At 42.5% G+C, this 14,778-nt stretch overlaps 1 protein-coding gene across 5 annotated transcripts in view; it reads left to right on the top strand.

Annotated features, from left to right (window-relative positions):
• The window catches only part of Pcsk5 (proprotein convertase subtilisin/kexin type 5), a 430,528-nt gene that overhangs the window by 296,304 nt on the left and 119,446 nt on the right, over window positions 1-14,778 (top strand). For 4 of the 5 annotated variants that reach the window (XM_039109729.2, XM_039109692.2, XM_039109772.2 and 1 more), the window contains one exon: window positions 14,048-14,150. In XM_039109729.2, coding sequence (XP_038965657.1) covers window positions 14,048-14,150 — 103 coding nt within the window. Of the gene's footprint in view, window positions 1-4,058; window positions 4,904-5,000; window positions 5,416-14,047; window positions 14,151-14,778 lie in introns of those variants that run through there. The other variant, XM_039109807.2, reaches the window with a different exon arrangement.

Raw genomic sequence — 14,778 nt, 5'->3', positions numbered from 1 at the left:
TATCAGTAATAATAGTAATAGCATTTATTCGTTATCTGTTATATGCCAGGCACAACACCTCTATTATGTGTCACTACTAGAATGAAGCAGCCTCTTGTCTTGCAGACATGGAACCTCGTATAAAGAAGTTAGGTCATTATGACCATGATCTTAATGAGTACTGACACCCTGGCTACTGACCAATTTTCTTTTCTTTCTTTCTTTTCTTCTTTTTATTTCCTGGTCACCATGAGGCTACCAGGCTTCCCCTGCCATTCATTCCCACCTTAGTAGACCATGCTGCTACATGTCCAAAGCAACTCAAAGCGTGGCCCAAAAAAAATGTTTTCCCCTTCTATGGGTTTTGGACCAGGTATTTGATCATAGTGATTAACAATTGACCAAGAGTTCATTATCACATTTTATACCTATGGAAACAAGATTTACAAATGATAAGTAACTAATCCAAAAATTACAGATATGAGTGTAAAAGTAACTTTTATTCACCATATTTAAAATGTCATCTCAGAGACTCACTGCTTTCTGACCTCTGGCTGGCTGGTTCAACTCAATTCTTCTGGCCCAAACACCTCTCCAAGGTGACTGATTCAAACTGGCTTCTCTTAGCTTCTCATTGAATTGTTCTGCTTGACATCAAACTAACTCTGGCAATTTGTTCTAATTGTTGGGCTCCTTCGTATTCTCTGGCTTCTACTTCCTCTGCTGACCTGCACTGAACTGCTTGAACTCACCATGGGGGAACCCAACTACTCTGAGCTCACTGCACTGACTCGCTGCTCAGCTCTCTCTGCAATGTTCTTGAACAGCTTCTCTGTCCTGTGCTTTTCTCATGAGAGTTGAGCAGATCCTATATCTGACTCATTTTGTCAAATCTTTCTCTGATTTGTCACTTTGTCTACCTCTCAATTAGATGTCACTTTCAAATATGGCTGCTTCTGCTGTGCTTTGGGACCTACCCTGTCCTCATCATTCTGTTTTCTGAAGTTCTATTCACTCAGCCAAGATGTAACAGAGCCCCCTCCTAGTTATTTTCCTAGGCTTTGCATGTGTAGCTATACTAGATTTTATGTCCACCTAAATCTTTATTGCCTCCCCTTGAACTAACAGATATACTTATAGCTGACATCATCTACAGTCCCCTATCAAAACTCCCTTTTCATTTCCTCAAATGTGGGTTGAAGTTTCTGCTCTATCCATGCCAATCACTTGCCCTTCTCTAGATGCCTTGCTCATCCCAGTCTCAAGCCCTTGTCCTCTCTCCCCTCTCCTCAGTCAGTCTCCATTTTCTTTTTTACCCACTGTTCTGCTTTGAATAGGAGTGGCCCCCATAGACTCATGTGTTTAAATGTTTGGTCTCTAAGAAGTGGCACTATTAGGAGGTGTGGCCTTATTGGAGGAAGTACATCATTGTGGGTGCTGCAGGATTTCAGGTCTCAGAAGCTCGAGTTCACTTCCTGCTGCCTGCCAATCAATATAGGACTCTCAGAGCCTTCTCCAGCACCATGTCTGCCTGCAGGCTTCAGTGCTCCTCACCATGGTAATGGAGTAAACCTCTGAACCTGTAAAATAGTGCCAATTAAAAGTTTTCCTTTATAAGATTTGACATGGTCATGCTGGATCTTCACAGCAAAGAACCCTAACTAAGAGACCCACTTAAACATAGCCAACCTTTCACGCCCAAGTCAGCCATATTGAAGTTCAGTAAGCAAATGATTTTAATGAATTTCACCCAAACAACACAAACCAATACAGTTATAGTCTCTGACTCCTTCGGTGAGCCCAAAACTGAGCAAGAAATTGATCTTTGTTTGCAGAGGGATCCAATCGAAACCAGCTGCTCTGACCTCCACGTTTAGTTTTGAATATGTGGTGTCTTATGTTTTGGGTTATTGAAGTGAGCCTATTCTGTGTGGTTGGTAAAGTATAGACATACCCCAGAAAAATGACCCAGAAGCAAATAGTTCTGAGCCACGTGACTGAGGTATCTAAGACGTCAAGTCCACCCCATATAAGTCCTTACTCAGAGTTTCTCCCAATAGCCACTCCATATTAAACTAATTGTATTACATCCCCTTGGGAGCAGATATGTGAGATGCCATATTAGGTGGTTCTGGACCTTAAGGGTCCAGCCCATGCCTTTCATCTGCATTGACTCAGCATGATGAGCTGAGGTAGCCTGCTATTTTCTGGAAACTTAGTTCCTTGATCCCTCCCTGAGGCCAAGCTAGTGAGTCAGGTCCTCCTCCCCTGCCCAAATCCCTCTGGCTGCTGTCTGACCTGCTTTGACTCCTCTTTGCTTTCAAGACGGATCTTGATAGTCATCTTAACCAGATTTTACATGGTATGATTCGCCTGGGGCCTCGAACTCTCCAGGAGAGGCCCAATCCTTTGCTCTGTTCACCACTAGTAGCCAAAATGCACAGGGCCAGGCTTGGGAAAAGCTGCTTGTGGACTAGGAGAACTTGAATGTCTTTGGCTTATGCAACCATCTAATGTCATTTAAGTTGTAATTTTCTAAAGATGAATTTGTAAAAGATCAACATTTACTATGGAATAGAAACAACCACTTCCTCCAGTAGCAGGAACAGAAGACAGTATACAAACTACTGGCTATAGGAGAAGACACAAGAGAAAGCCAGGGCTGTGTTGTTCATTGATTATAAATCCAGGCACTGGGTAAAAAGATAAAAGAGACTTTGGTGCCAATCAAACATGACCAGTGTTGCTTGGCTATAAAAAGTCATTAGTTGGGGTTGGGGATTTAGCTCAGTGGTAGAGCGCTTGCCTAGGAAGCGCAAGGTCCTGGGTTCGGTCCCCAGCTGCGAAAAAAAGAACCGAAAAAAAAAGTCAGTAGTTAATGAAAGTTTCAGTCCGTTCTTCCAAGTGCTCCCTGAAGAGTTGTGCTAAGGATTTTTCTAGGGGTTGATGTTTACCCATGTATTTTGAAGTCAACAATAGTGTGAGAAGCATTCTCTGTTTCTAGGCAGAGAAATGAATGAGGAAGTACAGAGTTGAAACAATGGCCTTATGTTGAGAAGTTAAATAAAGGAAAATTGTTTAAAACCACCAGACAATGAAGAATCGTGGAGTGCTTGCCAGCAAATGCAAGAAAGGACCTTTGCTTGATCCCCAGTAAATCAAACAAAATAGCAAGAGTGGGAGAGGAGTGTTGAAACCTGGATGCCTATAGAGAGCATTTTCCTCTCGTGTTGCTTAGCTAAGAGCTCTTGCTGTGCTCACTGGGAAAGCAAGAACTAACATTGATCTGAGCACATGCCAGAGTTCTATACGTTTCAAAGGATCTTTTAAAGATAGCCTCATGTAGCACAGGGTAGCCTTGAACCCATTATTTAGTCAAAGATGACTTTGAACTCCTGATCCTCCTGCCTCTACCTCCCTAATGCTGAGATTATTGGCTAGTATCAAAGCCAGAACTTCATGCCAGCTGGGCCAGCACTCTTCCAACTGGGCAACATTGCTAGCCTTTGAAGCACACCTGAAGGGATGGGTAATTTAATTATTCTGACCTCTTTTTTTTTCTTTTTTTCGGAGCTGGGGACCGAACCCAGGGCCTTGCGCTTGCTAGGCAAGTGCTCTACCACTGAGCTAAATCCCCAGCCCCTATTCTGACCTCTTTAAAAAGCACCTATGATTATTTCTCTCTTACAAATAAATTGACTAGAGCTCAGAGAGGTTCCATAGAGTGGCCAACCGAGTTCCCATACCTAGGCAGGGAAGAGATACAATCTACATCTAGGAAATCTCAGTGTAAATCCGAGTATTTAATCTGGCTCCTACCTCTGAGGGAAGGCATTGTTCTCTAAGAGGGGTGAGGACCAGTCAAAATCTTGAGCTTTGACCACTGAAACTATGCAGAAAGACAGGACATAGTAGGCAGGGAAACAGCAGAGACTCTGAGTCTGGGATCTGTCTCTTCCATAATGCCTTCCCTGCCCCATCTGCTCTTGTATACATCTCACGTAGGCATAGACCTACACACATGCCAATGCCCTCACTTTCATGCTCACCTCTATCTCATCAAGAGAGAACAACACACAACCTGGTCTTCATAGCTTCCAAGTAAGAAAGTAGACATCTTCCCACTTAACGAAGCATACATTGATAATCCTAGCATTTGGGAGATCAGGAGTTCAAGGTCACCCTTGTCTACTTCAGGAGTTCAAGGTCTGCCTGAGTTATATGAGACCTAAAAAACAGTTTATACATCCATCCATACATAAAGTAGTTCATGACTAATGACTACCCTACAGAGGGATGGAACATCCTAGATAGTAGCCTCTTCTAAGAGCTGTGCCCATTTCAGAAAGACTTTGACCTCAGCCACCTAAGAAGACTACACCCACAACTCTGGAATTTTCCATAGCAAAATTTAAGACAAGCTGATTTTACTCTGATACAGAGAGGCTGTCTCCAAGGGCAGTTAACAAAATAAATAATAAATAAAATAACTTGCGTAGGCTGCATCTTGCAGCTCAGTTGCTTCAAGAGGACTCTGTCTTTAGCCCACAGGGTCATTCGTTTTCACGGCCTCATTGCCACCCACCCACATATGTAGCCGATACATTCTCCAATTCCTCTTGGGAATGGCAGAGACAGCACAATTTGGAATACAGTCTTCCAGGGTTTGAAGAATGTTCTAGGAGTTAGCTTCTGAGGACTGAATTCCTAATTCGGACAAAAGAAGCTTCAAGTTATCGCTAACCACATTGCTAACAGAAATGTAATGTTGTGACATTGTGATGTAATTAAAGGTTCTGGTAACCATAGCATTTTGCCATCCATTGTGCAAGGTGCTTTAAGGTCTTTTTTTTCCCCATTTGATCCCCACCACACACCACGAGAGGTTATTATCCACATTTCACAGAAGAGGAATGTCAGGGAAGTATGTGTTTGATTAATTTGGGACAGCTGGAGAAGAGACTCAAAAAACCAAGCCCAGGTCGGGTGACTCAAGGTTTTTCTTTTTTTCTCATTTGCAGAGCATGGTGCCTCCTGTTCTCCTGACACACAACACTGAGCAGTTTTCAGTTCTCTATTTACACTCTAAGGCTGTTTTGAAAAGCACAGCGTGGTCACTCCCAATGGAACATATGGCAACCTGACAAATGGCATGGACATGTTTCCCTAGTCACCATTAGGGGTTCCAGGCTCCTCACAAATCTGTCATTAGATAAGCTGTACAACAGCACCCATGCCTGTGGTGATGCTGACAGTGACCCAGTTAAAGGCTAAGTTGTTGACTGCCAGAGCAGGGCTGGGCCACAATACTAGGACTGGTCATGCGATTGTGCTTTTCCCAGGATTTCTCTTTCCTCCTAATTAGAGAGTCGCCTGAGACATTGGTGCATATGAAGACAGGTCAGCGAGAGACTAGAGGAGCATTGGGGAGGAAAGGTAAAGTCAGCATGGTCTTTGCATTGAGGAAGAGAAAGGGGGTAATTTGAAGATGTTCCTTCCTGTGGCCGAGTGGGATGAAGCAGCTGTCCTAGCTTAGTCACGTGATGACGGCAGGTTAGAAGGTTCATTGAGTTGCTATGGAAATGAAAGTGGGGAAAAACAGATTATCCATGTATCAGAACTTAAACCATAGCAGGAAATGCTCTGTTCTTAGTCCATTCTGTAAGAAGGACTTAAAACTTTAACCATCTCTACCCTGGCTCTCTTGACCAGGTCAGGAGTGTTTGGTATACGCCGTGGACTATAGTCCTAATAATGTCACCTTCTATCAACTCTCCAAAGAGGAAGGAAATGGTGTGCCCTGGATAGAAGGTGCCCCCTGAAGTTAGAATATTACTCCTGCAGTTGTACAGGCTTTGCAAAAGGTAAAGAAAGAGAGAGAGGAAAAGGGGAGGGAGGGAGGGAGGGTAGTGAGAGAGGAAGGAAGGAAGGAAGGAAGGAAGGAAGGAAGGGAGGGAGGGAAAGGAAAAGAAAGGAAATGAAGGAAGGAAGGGAGGAAGGGAGGGAGGGAAGGAAAAGAAAGGAAAGGAAGGAAGGAAGGGAAGGGGAGGGAAAGGAAAGAAGGAAGGAAGGAAGGAAGGAAGGAAAAGGAAAGGGAAGGAAGGAAGAAAGGAAGGAAGGAAGGAAGGGAAGAAGGAAGGAAGGAAGTAAAAGGATAAGAAAGGAAATGAAGGAAGGGAGGGAGGAAGGGAGGGAGGGAAGGAAAAGAAAGGAAAGGAAGGAAGGAAGGAAGGGAAGGGAAGGGAAAGGAGAGAAGGAAGGAAGGAAGGAAGGAAGGAAAAGGAAAGGAAAGGAAAGAAGGAAGGAAGGGAGGGAGGAAGGAAGGAAGGAAGGAAAAGGAAAGGAAAGAAGGAAGGAAGGAAGGAAGGAAGGAAGGAAGGAAGGAAGGAAGGAAGGAAGGAAACGTTGACCAAATTATAGCTCCTTACCTCTACTATGGTGTTCCAAAACAGCCCCTCAGTGTGCATCAGATACCACACCTTCCCCTCTCTGCAACTACAAATAGAACAAGCCTTCGAGGATAAAAACTCATGCTGAGTAGAGAGAGCTAGTATACCATTAGACCCTGTAAAGATTCTAGTATCATTTGCAGGGATAGAAAGAGCTCATTCAATGGTTAGGAAAATTTACGTGCCCGCCTGCAATGGCTCTGACAGGCTCGTGTGACTGACTACGCAGCCTCTAACTGGTGTGTTGTTTTCATGGGCTAAAGAATCTTTTGGAGGTGGGTCACTCCAGAATTACTCTGCTTTCTGGACTGACACTATATGAGAAGCTGCTGCCTCACGTTCCCACCACTGTATAATGAACTGTAATCTCTGAAACCCAAGGCAAAACAATTCCCTCCTTAAAAAAGATGGTGTGCACACTGAAGATGTGTAATGGACAACTGTCCACCATATTGTCCTCACGCCCAGGACATGATAGAGTGTGCAAGTTCACTGTGTTTCATTGCAGATAACAATTACACTCATACCTTTTTCTCCCCTTGGGTCTTATTTTACTTCACTGTCTATCCCCTTAATTGATGGAATTTGTACACATTAACAGGGTATAGGGCACAAAGGCTGGCAAGATGGCTCAGTGGATAAAGGCACTTGCCACCAAACTTGACAACCTGACAAGCTGAGTACAATTCCTAGAACCTACATGGTAGGAGGAAAGAATCAACTGTCTCAAATTGTACACACACACACACACACACACACACACACACACACACACACGAATAAAATATTTGCAACTCATTTCAAAAATAAAAACAGCAGGATACTTCGCAATAGTATACACCATTGAATGGCTAAGTTGAGTTATTAACATATGTAGGGCCTCCTCTGCTTGTTTGCTGGTGAGAACACTTACCCTGTTCTCTCTGAGGTTTTCAGATATCCAGTCAACTGCTGTTAACTACAGTCCCCATGCTGTACAGTAAAGCTCACAAACTCATTCCTCTGACTGATTGATCAGCCTCTCCCTATCCTCCCCACCTTCAACCCCTGGCAAACCACATTTCTCTTTCTGTCTCTGAGTTTCAGTTTTGTGGACTGTATATTAAGAGTTACGATGTTGAGTCCCCCTGTCTGTGCCTATTCAATTCCAGTGCCATCACCCTAGGATTTAGTAGACGTTCACTAACACAGAGGCAACACTAGAGTCATTTAGTCAAGGAAATGGTAAACAAGAGCCTATATATGTTGTGCTTTTTTGGTTTTGTATTTGTTCTTTTACCTGAGGGTTGAAGAGATGGTATTCTGGCTTCAAGCTATTTCCCAAACACCAAATTTATGTTCTTTTCAGACAGCATTTAAGAAGCATCAAAAAAATCCTGTCCATGCTGGGAATGTAGGTCAGTATGCTACCGTGCTCACAGGCAGTAGGAGTTCCTCGACTCAATCTCCGCCATTCCAAATGAGAAAAAAAATCTTTTTCCTAGAGATCTGATAAGTTTGCTTTACTAATTAAAAATGATATTTTGAGTTTCACTTAAGGGCTTAGTGCCTAGAGGTGCAACAAACTGCTTAAGAAGCTCAATTGATTTGATTCACAAAATGGCCTTTTAATACATGGGGCCATTTGATCAGAGAACATACATTTGGAAGGCTTATTCGATCATTAAGAAAATCCAGTTGGTGCAGCGTGCCTATTCTGTGTCCATTCATTTTCACAGTGACCTCCCTTTTGATACTGCTGTTACCTCACCAAGTGGTTTGAATAAGGCATGCATGGCTTTCTTTTTATACACAGCAAAACTACTTGGAACACTGAAAGCGCAATTGAATCCATCACAGGGGTACGTTGTAAAAAGGGCACGGGCTGGGCTCCGAGTTCCTGGGGCACAGCCCAACTGTCACTTGCCTAGTAGAATTAATTTATGCAAAATGTTTCATCCATCTGAGCCTCAGTTTCTCGCTCACAAAAGAGGTTTCTGTCTGAACTAGATATTACATAGTACAGCACTTGTAATACGGAAAGCGTCAATGAATAGAAGCTTGTGTGCTTGCAGTATCCCCTCTGGACTCAGGTTCGTTGGCCAGCGCTTCACTTTGGGTTCCTTCTCTGTGTGTCTTAATGTGGTCAGTGCTAAAACAAGGGTGGAGAGAAGAATGTCACCTCTTCGTTCTGCCCTTTGAAGAACGTGTAAGCTGAAGGAAGCTAAATATTTGCACGTGTATTGCATCTAAAATTTATGATCCATCCAGAGTGTAGGAGCACCAGCCCTGAGGATGCCAGAATGGTATCCTATGTGACTACACACAGCACACAGATACGCCTAGGCCTGAGAGTGAGAGAGCCACAGGACTAGGAAATGCAAGTCCTGTCAACCCAAGCATCCCATGGGGAGGGAGGTGAACCAAAGGAAATGCTGAAAGAATAGATTACAGAAGCATTCTATCAGTGTCTCAGACACATAGCCAGACCAGGAAGGTTGGTGGGACTCTCCTAACTGTCTCCTTGTTCTTGTTTTCTTTTTGCCTGTAGTGGTTCCTGGGGTAGGGGGAGACACAGAGGATGGTCTCTACCAGATGTCTCCCTTCTGATGGGTGTACCTGTACACCCACTGCCTACCATTATCACCTCTCTCAAGTCTTTATTTGACAGATCTGTACCCTAAGACAGTCAGTGCTTTTTATGCATTTCCCCAAAGCCTGAAGGGGTTCTGTTGCTGTTAATATTGAGTATAGGCTGTTAAGGAGCAATCTTTTTGGGTAGATAATGTTAGATAGATAGATTGATAGGTAGATAGATAGATAGATAGATAGATAGATAGATAGCCATTTTCAGAGTTTAGTTTCGTCCCTGCATTTGTGTTCATTTACATGCTGTGTAGCCATCACCCCCATCTATCCCCAGAACGCTTTGATCTTCTCTAACTGAAACTCTGAACCCATGAAACTCTAACACCCTATGGCCCTCACACACTGCCCCCTGGAAATCACCTTTTCACTTTGTCCTTATGACTTTTACTACTCTGCAGGCCTCATAAAGCATTTGTCCTTTTGTGATTGGTCCGTTTCACCTGGTCTAATAGCTTCAAAGTTCACCACTATTGGAGACCTTGTCTAAATATCCTTCTCCTTTAAAGCTGAGTGACTGTGGAGACTTTAAGCTAAAGGTGTTTCAGTCTCAGTTGATGGTCTCATTTATTGAGCACTGCTATAAAAACATCAGCTTAACGAGGCTTTAAAAACTGACTTATTTCATTAGCATGTAATTAGCTGCAAATGTTGCCAAGCATTTATTGTAGCTGGCATAAAATAATAAATGTATAGTTCTTTTTCATGAAAATTGTCTTCACACAATGGTATTTTAAGTTGGAGGCTATGTATTGGCTTTCTTGCAAAGAGATAGTATTATTTAATTAGCACTTCGGATTGTGAAATTATTCAATAAAGTCACATGATTCCTGGCACTTGGGTGATAAACCGCATACGTAGACTTTACACAGGAAGCTGAAATAGCCAGGCTGCTCTGTGAAACAACTGGCAATACCAAGCAGCTGGATTCCCAGTGCCTAGTCCTCCTCCCCCATGTACTAGCCACTTTGATAAAAATAAATGTTTTTTTTTTTTTGGTTCTTTTTTTTTTTTTTTCGGAGCTGGGGACCGAACCCAGGGCCTTGTGCTTCCTAGGTAAGCGCTCTACCACTGAGCTAAATCCCCAGCCCCAAAATAAATGTTTTAAAGCACATCATAATCTATTACTTAAGTATTTGTTCCTTTATTGGGATATGTATTTACACAAACTGTACAATCAAGTTTGTTAGAATCAATAAATACACAATGCTCCTATAGAGCAAAGCTCTTGAGATGAGCAGGATGGAAAAAGCCTAAAATCTGAAATATCAGAGACAGAGGTAAGAGGATCATGAGTTCAAGGTTATATTCTGCTACTTGGTGAGTTTAAGGCCAATATGGATTACATGAGACCCTGTCCCACCCAAAAAAGGAAGAGAGATAAACATGTAAGGAGTAAGGAGGAAAAGGAAAGGAGAGAGAGAGAGGTGGTGGTGAGCTAGCTCATTTTGTGGCCATATATATCTAAAGTCTATTATTATGTCTTGGGTTGTTTTATAACTGGGAATCATATGCATGTTCACCTTTTCTGGATGAGCTCATTTGAGTTCTTTTTAATCTAAGATTATTAACATTTCACTGTTATCAAGGCTAGAAGTAGCATAGCAAGTTGCTTACTTATACACTTCTAAATTCACAAGGATTCACTTTGAAGCTGGGTCTTCAAATTTCCAAAAGCCCTTCCTCCCCATGTGCTTCAACTTCTTCAGAGTCCTTTATAGCCCTATAAAACAGGATTTAAAGGAACTAATAGAAAAATGGAAATATTCCAACCACAGAAGAAGTAGGATCCGGACATAATAACAGAAGTTGCCAAAAGGAAGAGTTTGTAGGATAGGTGAACAATATGCTGGCTCCTGGCATCTCTGCTAAAAGTGATTTCTCCTAAGAATTTTGTATATCATGCCTGTCATAAACATTCAACTTCATTGTGCAACGAAGACAGATGACAAGAATTTGCTGTTCCAACAACGCAAAAGAAAAAAAAAAAGTAACTTCCTTATGCCCTTGGAATCTGACTTCCTCAGTTCCAAATGTGCAGGCGAAGACTTTTGCCTGTGCACAAGGACTGAAGGCAGTTGTTTATGTGACTAATTGGACATCCACATAAATATGGGAATTGGGGCAGGGCCCTCTATTGTCATCTGTTGTAAAGCCAGTACTTATTGTAAAGTGAAGAGGCGTGCAGACTGGAGAGGGATGAACCATTTAGCTGTCCTTTGATGACTCGCTTACATAAGCTTCAAGGTCACAAAATGTTCTCCATTTTGTTACCAAGTACCAAGAGGAAAATAAACAGTCTTGAGCCACCACTTCTCAGGAAGGGAAGGGTCTTGGGAAGGGTTAGGAGAGAATCTTTGTGGATGCTGTAACATGAAGACATAAAGAGGAGATTTAAGACTGAGGGATTGGAAGGAATATCCCAAGGAAGGGAGATGAAGAGCACTAAATGGACAGTTGTCAATGGGCAAGAGGAAAGATACACCTTTCTTAAAGACAGGTGCTAAGAGAGCAAGCACTCAAGGAGCTCACAAGGAGTTTAGACATTGAGAAAAAGGAAACTGAGCAAACTCAGATATCATATCCTCAAGTTAGATGTCTCCTTCTGAAGAGTATGAGGAGAAAGTGAGCTTGGAGAAAGTTTGGCCCAGTCTAAGTAGAGAACACAAGGAGTGAGGTGTGTAAATGCTTGTGCTTATCAGTTGTTCACAACCTATGGGGGTCTTTACCTCTTTTGGGATTGAACGATCCTTTCACAGAGGTCACCTAAGACATTGGAAAACATAGGTATTTACATTACAATTTGTAACAGTGACAGAATTACAGTTATAAAGCATCAACAAAAATAAATTTATGGTTGGGGTCACCACAACATGAGGAACTATATTAAAGGGTCACAGCATTAGAGAGGTTGAGAACTACTGCTTAGATCATGTTTTCAAAATTGCAGAGCTAGGGAATGCTCAGTGGTCATTAGATCTAACGCTATTTTATGAGTGCTGAATAGAGGCCATTATACTTGAGCAGATCAAGAAGACACATAGCCAAGGTACTGATGAAAAAGAGGGAGAATTAATTTTCCACATAGGCATGGTGGTGTTCTCTTATAACCCTGGCACTCAGAAAGCTGAGGCAAGTAGATCACAAGTTCCAGGGCAGCTTGGCCTGTATAATAAGACCCAGGGCAGCCTGACCTGTATGGTGAGACATTGTGGAAAAAAATAAGCAACAAAAAAGAATGCACAAAATAAGTGAATTAATAAATGTTTCATTCTCTGGCTCATTCTTTCTTCACCTAAAACCTGTCTCTGTAAAACTGCCCCCTCCCTCCCCCTCCACCTCCACCTCTTGTTTTCCTTTCTCTTCCTCTTTCTCTCCCCACCTGCTCTCTTTTTTTTTTTATTAACTTGAGTATTTCTTATATACATTTCGAGTGTTATTCCCTTTCCCGGTTTCCGGGCAAACATCCCCCTAGTCCCTCCCCCTCCCCTTCTTTATGGGTGTTCCCCTCCCCATCCTCCCCCCATTGCCGCCCTCCCCCCAACAATCCCGTTCACTGGGGGTTCAGTCTTAGCAGGACCCAGGGCTTCCCCTTCCACTGGTGCTCTTACTAGGATATTCATTGCTACCTATGAGGTCAGAGTCCAGGGTCAGTCCATGTATAGTCTTTAGGTAGTGGCTTAGTCCCTGGAAGCTCTGGTTGCTTGGCATTGTTGTTCATATGGGGTCTCGAGCCCCTTCAAGCTCTCCCAGTTCTTTCTCTGATTCCTTCAACGGGGGTCCTATTCTCAGTTCAGTGGTTTGCTGCTGGCATTCGCCTCTGTATTTGCTGTATTCTCTCTTTAGTTGTCTTTCTTTCCTCTCTGTTCTCATGAGAGTTTGACATATCTACCTCTGACTCATTTAGGCAAACCTTTCTCTGATTTATCACTTTCAAACATGACCATTTCCTTCTACAAACCAATTTTACTTTAAAGGTATATACTAAGGGCATGCCTATATTCCAGCCATGGATTAGGGTTGGTCTATCCCAGCCAGATCACACAGACCTAGAAGGTCTTTTGAGTGTGATTTCTTGCCAGAGCAGCCATGTTGCTGGATTAAAATTGCACTGAAGTAGGAAAAACCAAAGATGGGGTGTTCCATCCCCATCCATCGGAATGCAACTACAGTAAAACCATGAGTTATCTTAGAACATCATTGAGGTGGCTTGACTAAGCCATGAATGGGTCATCCTACCTCACCACTCCAGGTGGTTCTCACATTGACAAGCTCCAGATGATTAAATAGCTGTCAAATTCAAGAGTGGGGTGAGGCCAAGTGAAAGCAATGGTTCTGCCAGAATCTGGACAACATTTTATTCTGAGGATTATCTGTTCTCAAACGACAACAAAATGTGGCACTTTGGATCTGGCTGAAGAAAGCTCTCAGACTGTTGTGATTTTGTGTTTGATTGTTGTTGTTTGGTTTGGTTTGGGTTTTTACAGTGACAAGGGAGAAGAGATGTGGTGTGGGAGGAGGGATGGATACATTGAGGGCTACCCTGTCTTTGATGCCTTTGGGCAGGTTGACCTCTCTCTACCCCTTGCTGTGGTGGTGATTTCCTATGTTCAAGAGAAATGTGTGAAGCTGCACTGAGTTCTGTGGAAAGATCAGATATGTACTCCTATGGGAAAGATAAATTTTCCAGCTGAATGAAAAACCCTGTTCTGTTTCTTCACTGGTAATCTTTAAGGATAACATCTATTTCGCATCTGCCAAATTTCAGTCAAAACACTACTTCTATTCTTTCCCTAAAACTACAATCCTTCCCCTTATAGCATGCTTAGACAAGATGTGGGTGTGGCCTGACCACTGCTTAACTTGAAGCATAACCATGTCTTGTGTTATTTCCACTGCTCAAGTAGCCAGCAAGAGCTCTGGCTAATCCCCGACTGTCAGCCCTGGCAGGCTTGCTATGTGGAATAAAGTAAACAGCTACATTTGTTCCACAGGAGAATATATTGATGAGCAAGGCCACTGCCAAATCTGTGATGCCTCATGTGCCAAGTGCTGGGGACCAACTCAGGACGACTGTATCAGCTGCCCCATAACAAGGTGAGTGACTTTTAGTGATTCCTAGGGGTGGGGTATAGAGAGGATGTGTTGACCACCTTAGTGGCACCTAACTGGGCTGTTGGACACAGGACCCAGACTCCTTCCCATGACATAGATAATCCTTTTTGTCTGACCACAACGTACCTCTGTAGCATCCTCTCCCTTGAGGTTAGTACCCTGGGCAAAGACCAATTTCCTAAATACTATAAAAGCTATCTTGTTAATGAAAATATACCTTTGAGATCACTTTTCACCAGTGGAATCCCATATCCTACAAACTCATCCCTCAAACAGCATTTCAATTTATATATATATATATATATATATATATATATATATATTCATTTCTATAATCAATTTAAGTGAAAACTATTATGTAAAAGCATTACTTCCCTCTTATTAAAAATTACTATGTTTGTTAATTTATTATTTACTTACATGTAATCTATATCTATCCATACATGTGTCTACAGTACTTGTGACAAATTATGGGAATAAGTTCTCTCCTTCTAACATGTGAGTCCTGGAGATCCAACTCAAATCATCATACCCTAATCTTTTATGACCTTCTACTCTAATGGCATCAGAGCATGTGTAGCCTTCGTAGGTGTCTGGAAGACAACTGTTT

Source organism: Rattus norvegicus, chromosome 1, assembly GCF_036323735.1.
Source record: "Rattus norvegicus strain BN/NHsdMcwi chromosome 1, GRCr8, whole genome shotgun sequence".
Classification (NCBI taxonomy): Eukaryota; Metazoa; Chordata; class Mammalia; order Rodentia; family Muridae; genus Rattus; species Rattus norvegicus.
Note: the sequence above shows the minus strand (reverse complement) of the source record. Positions and strands in the feature narration are given on the sequence as shown.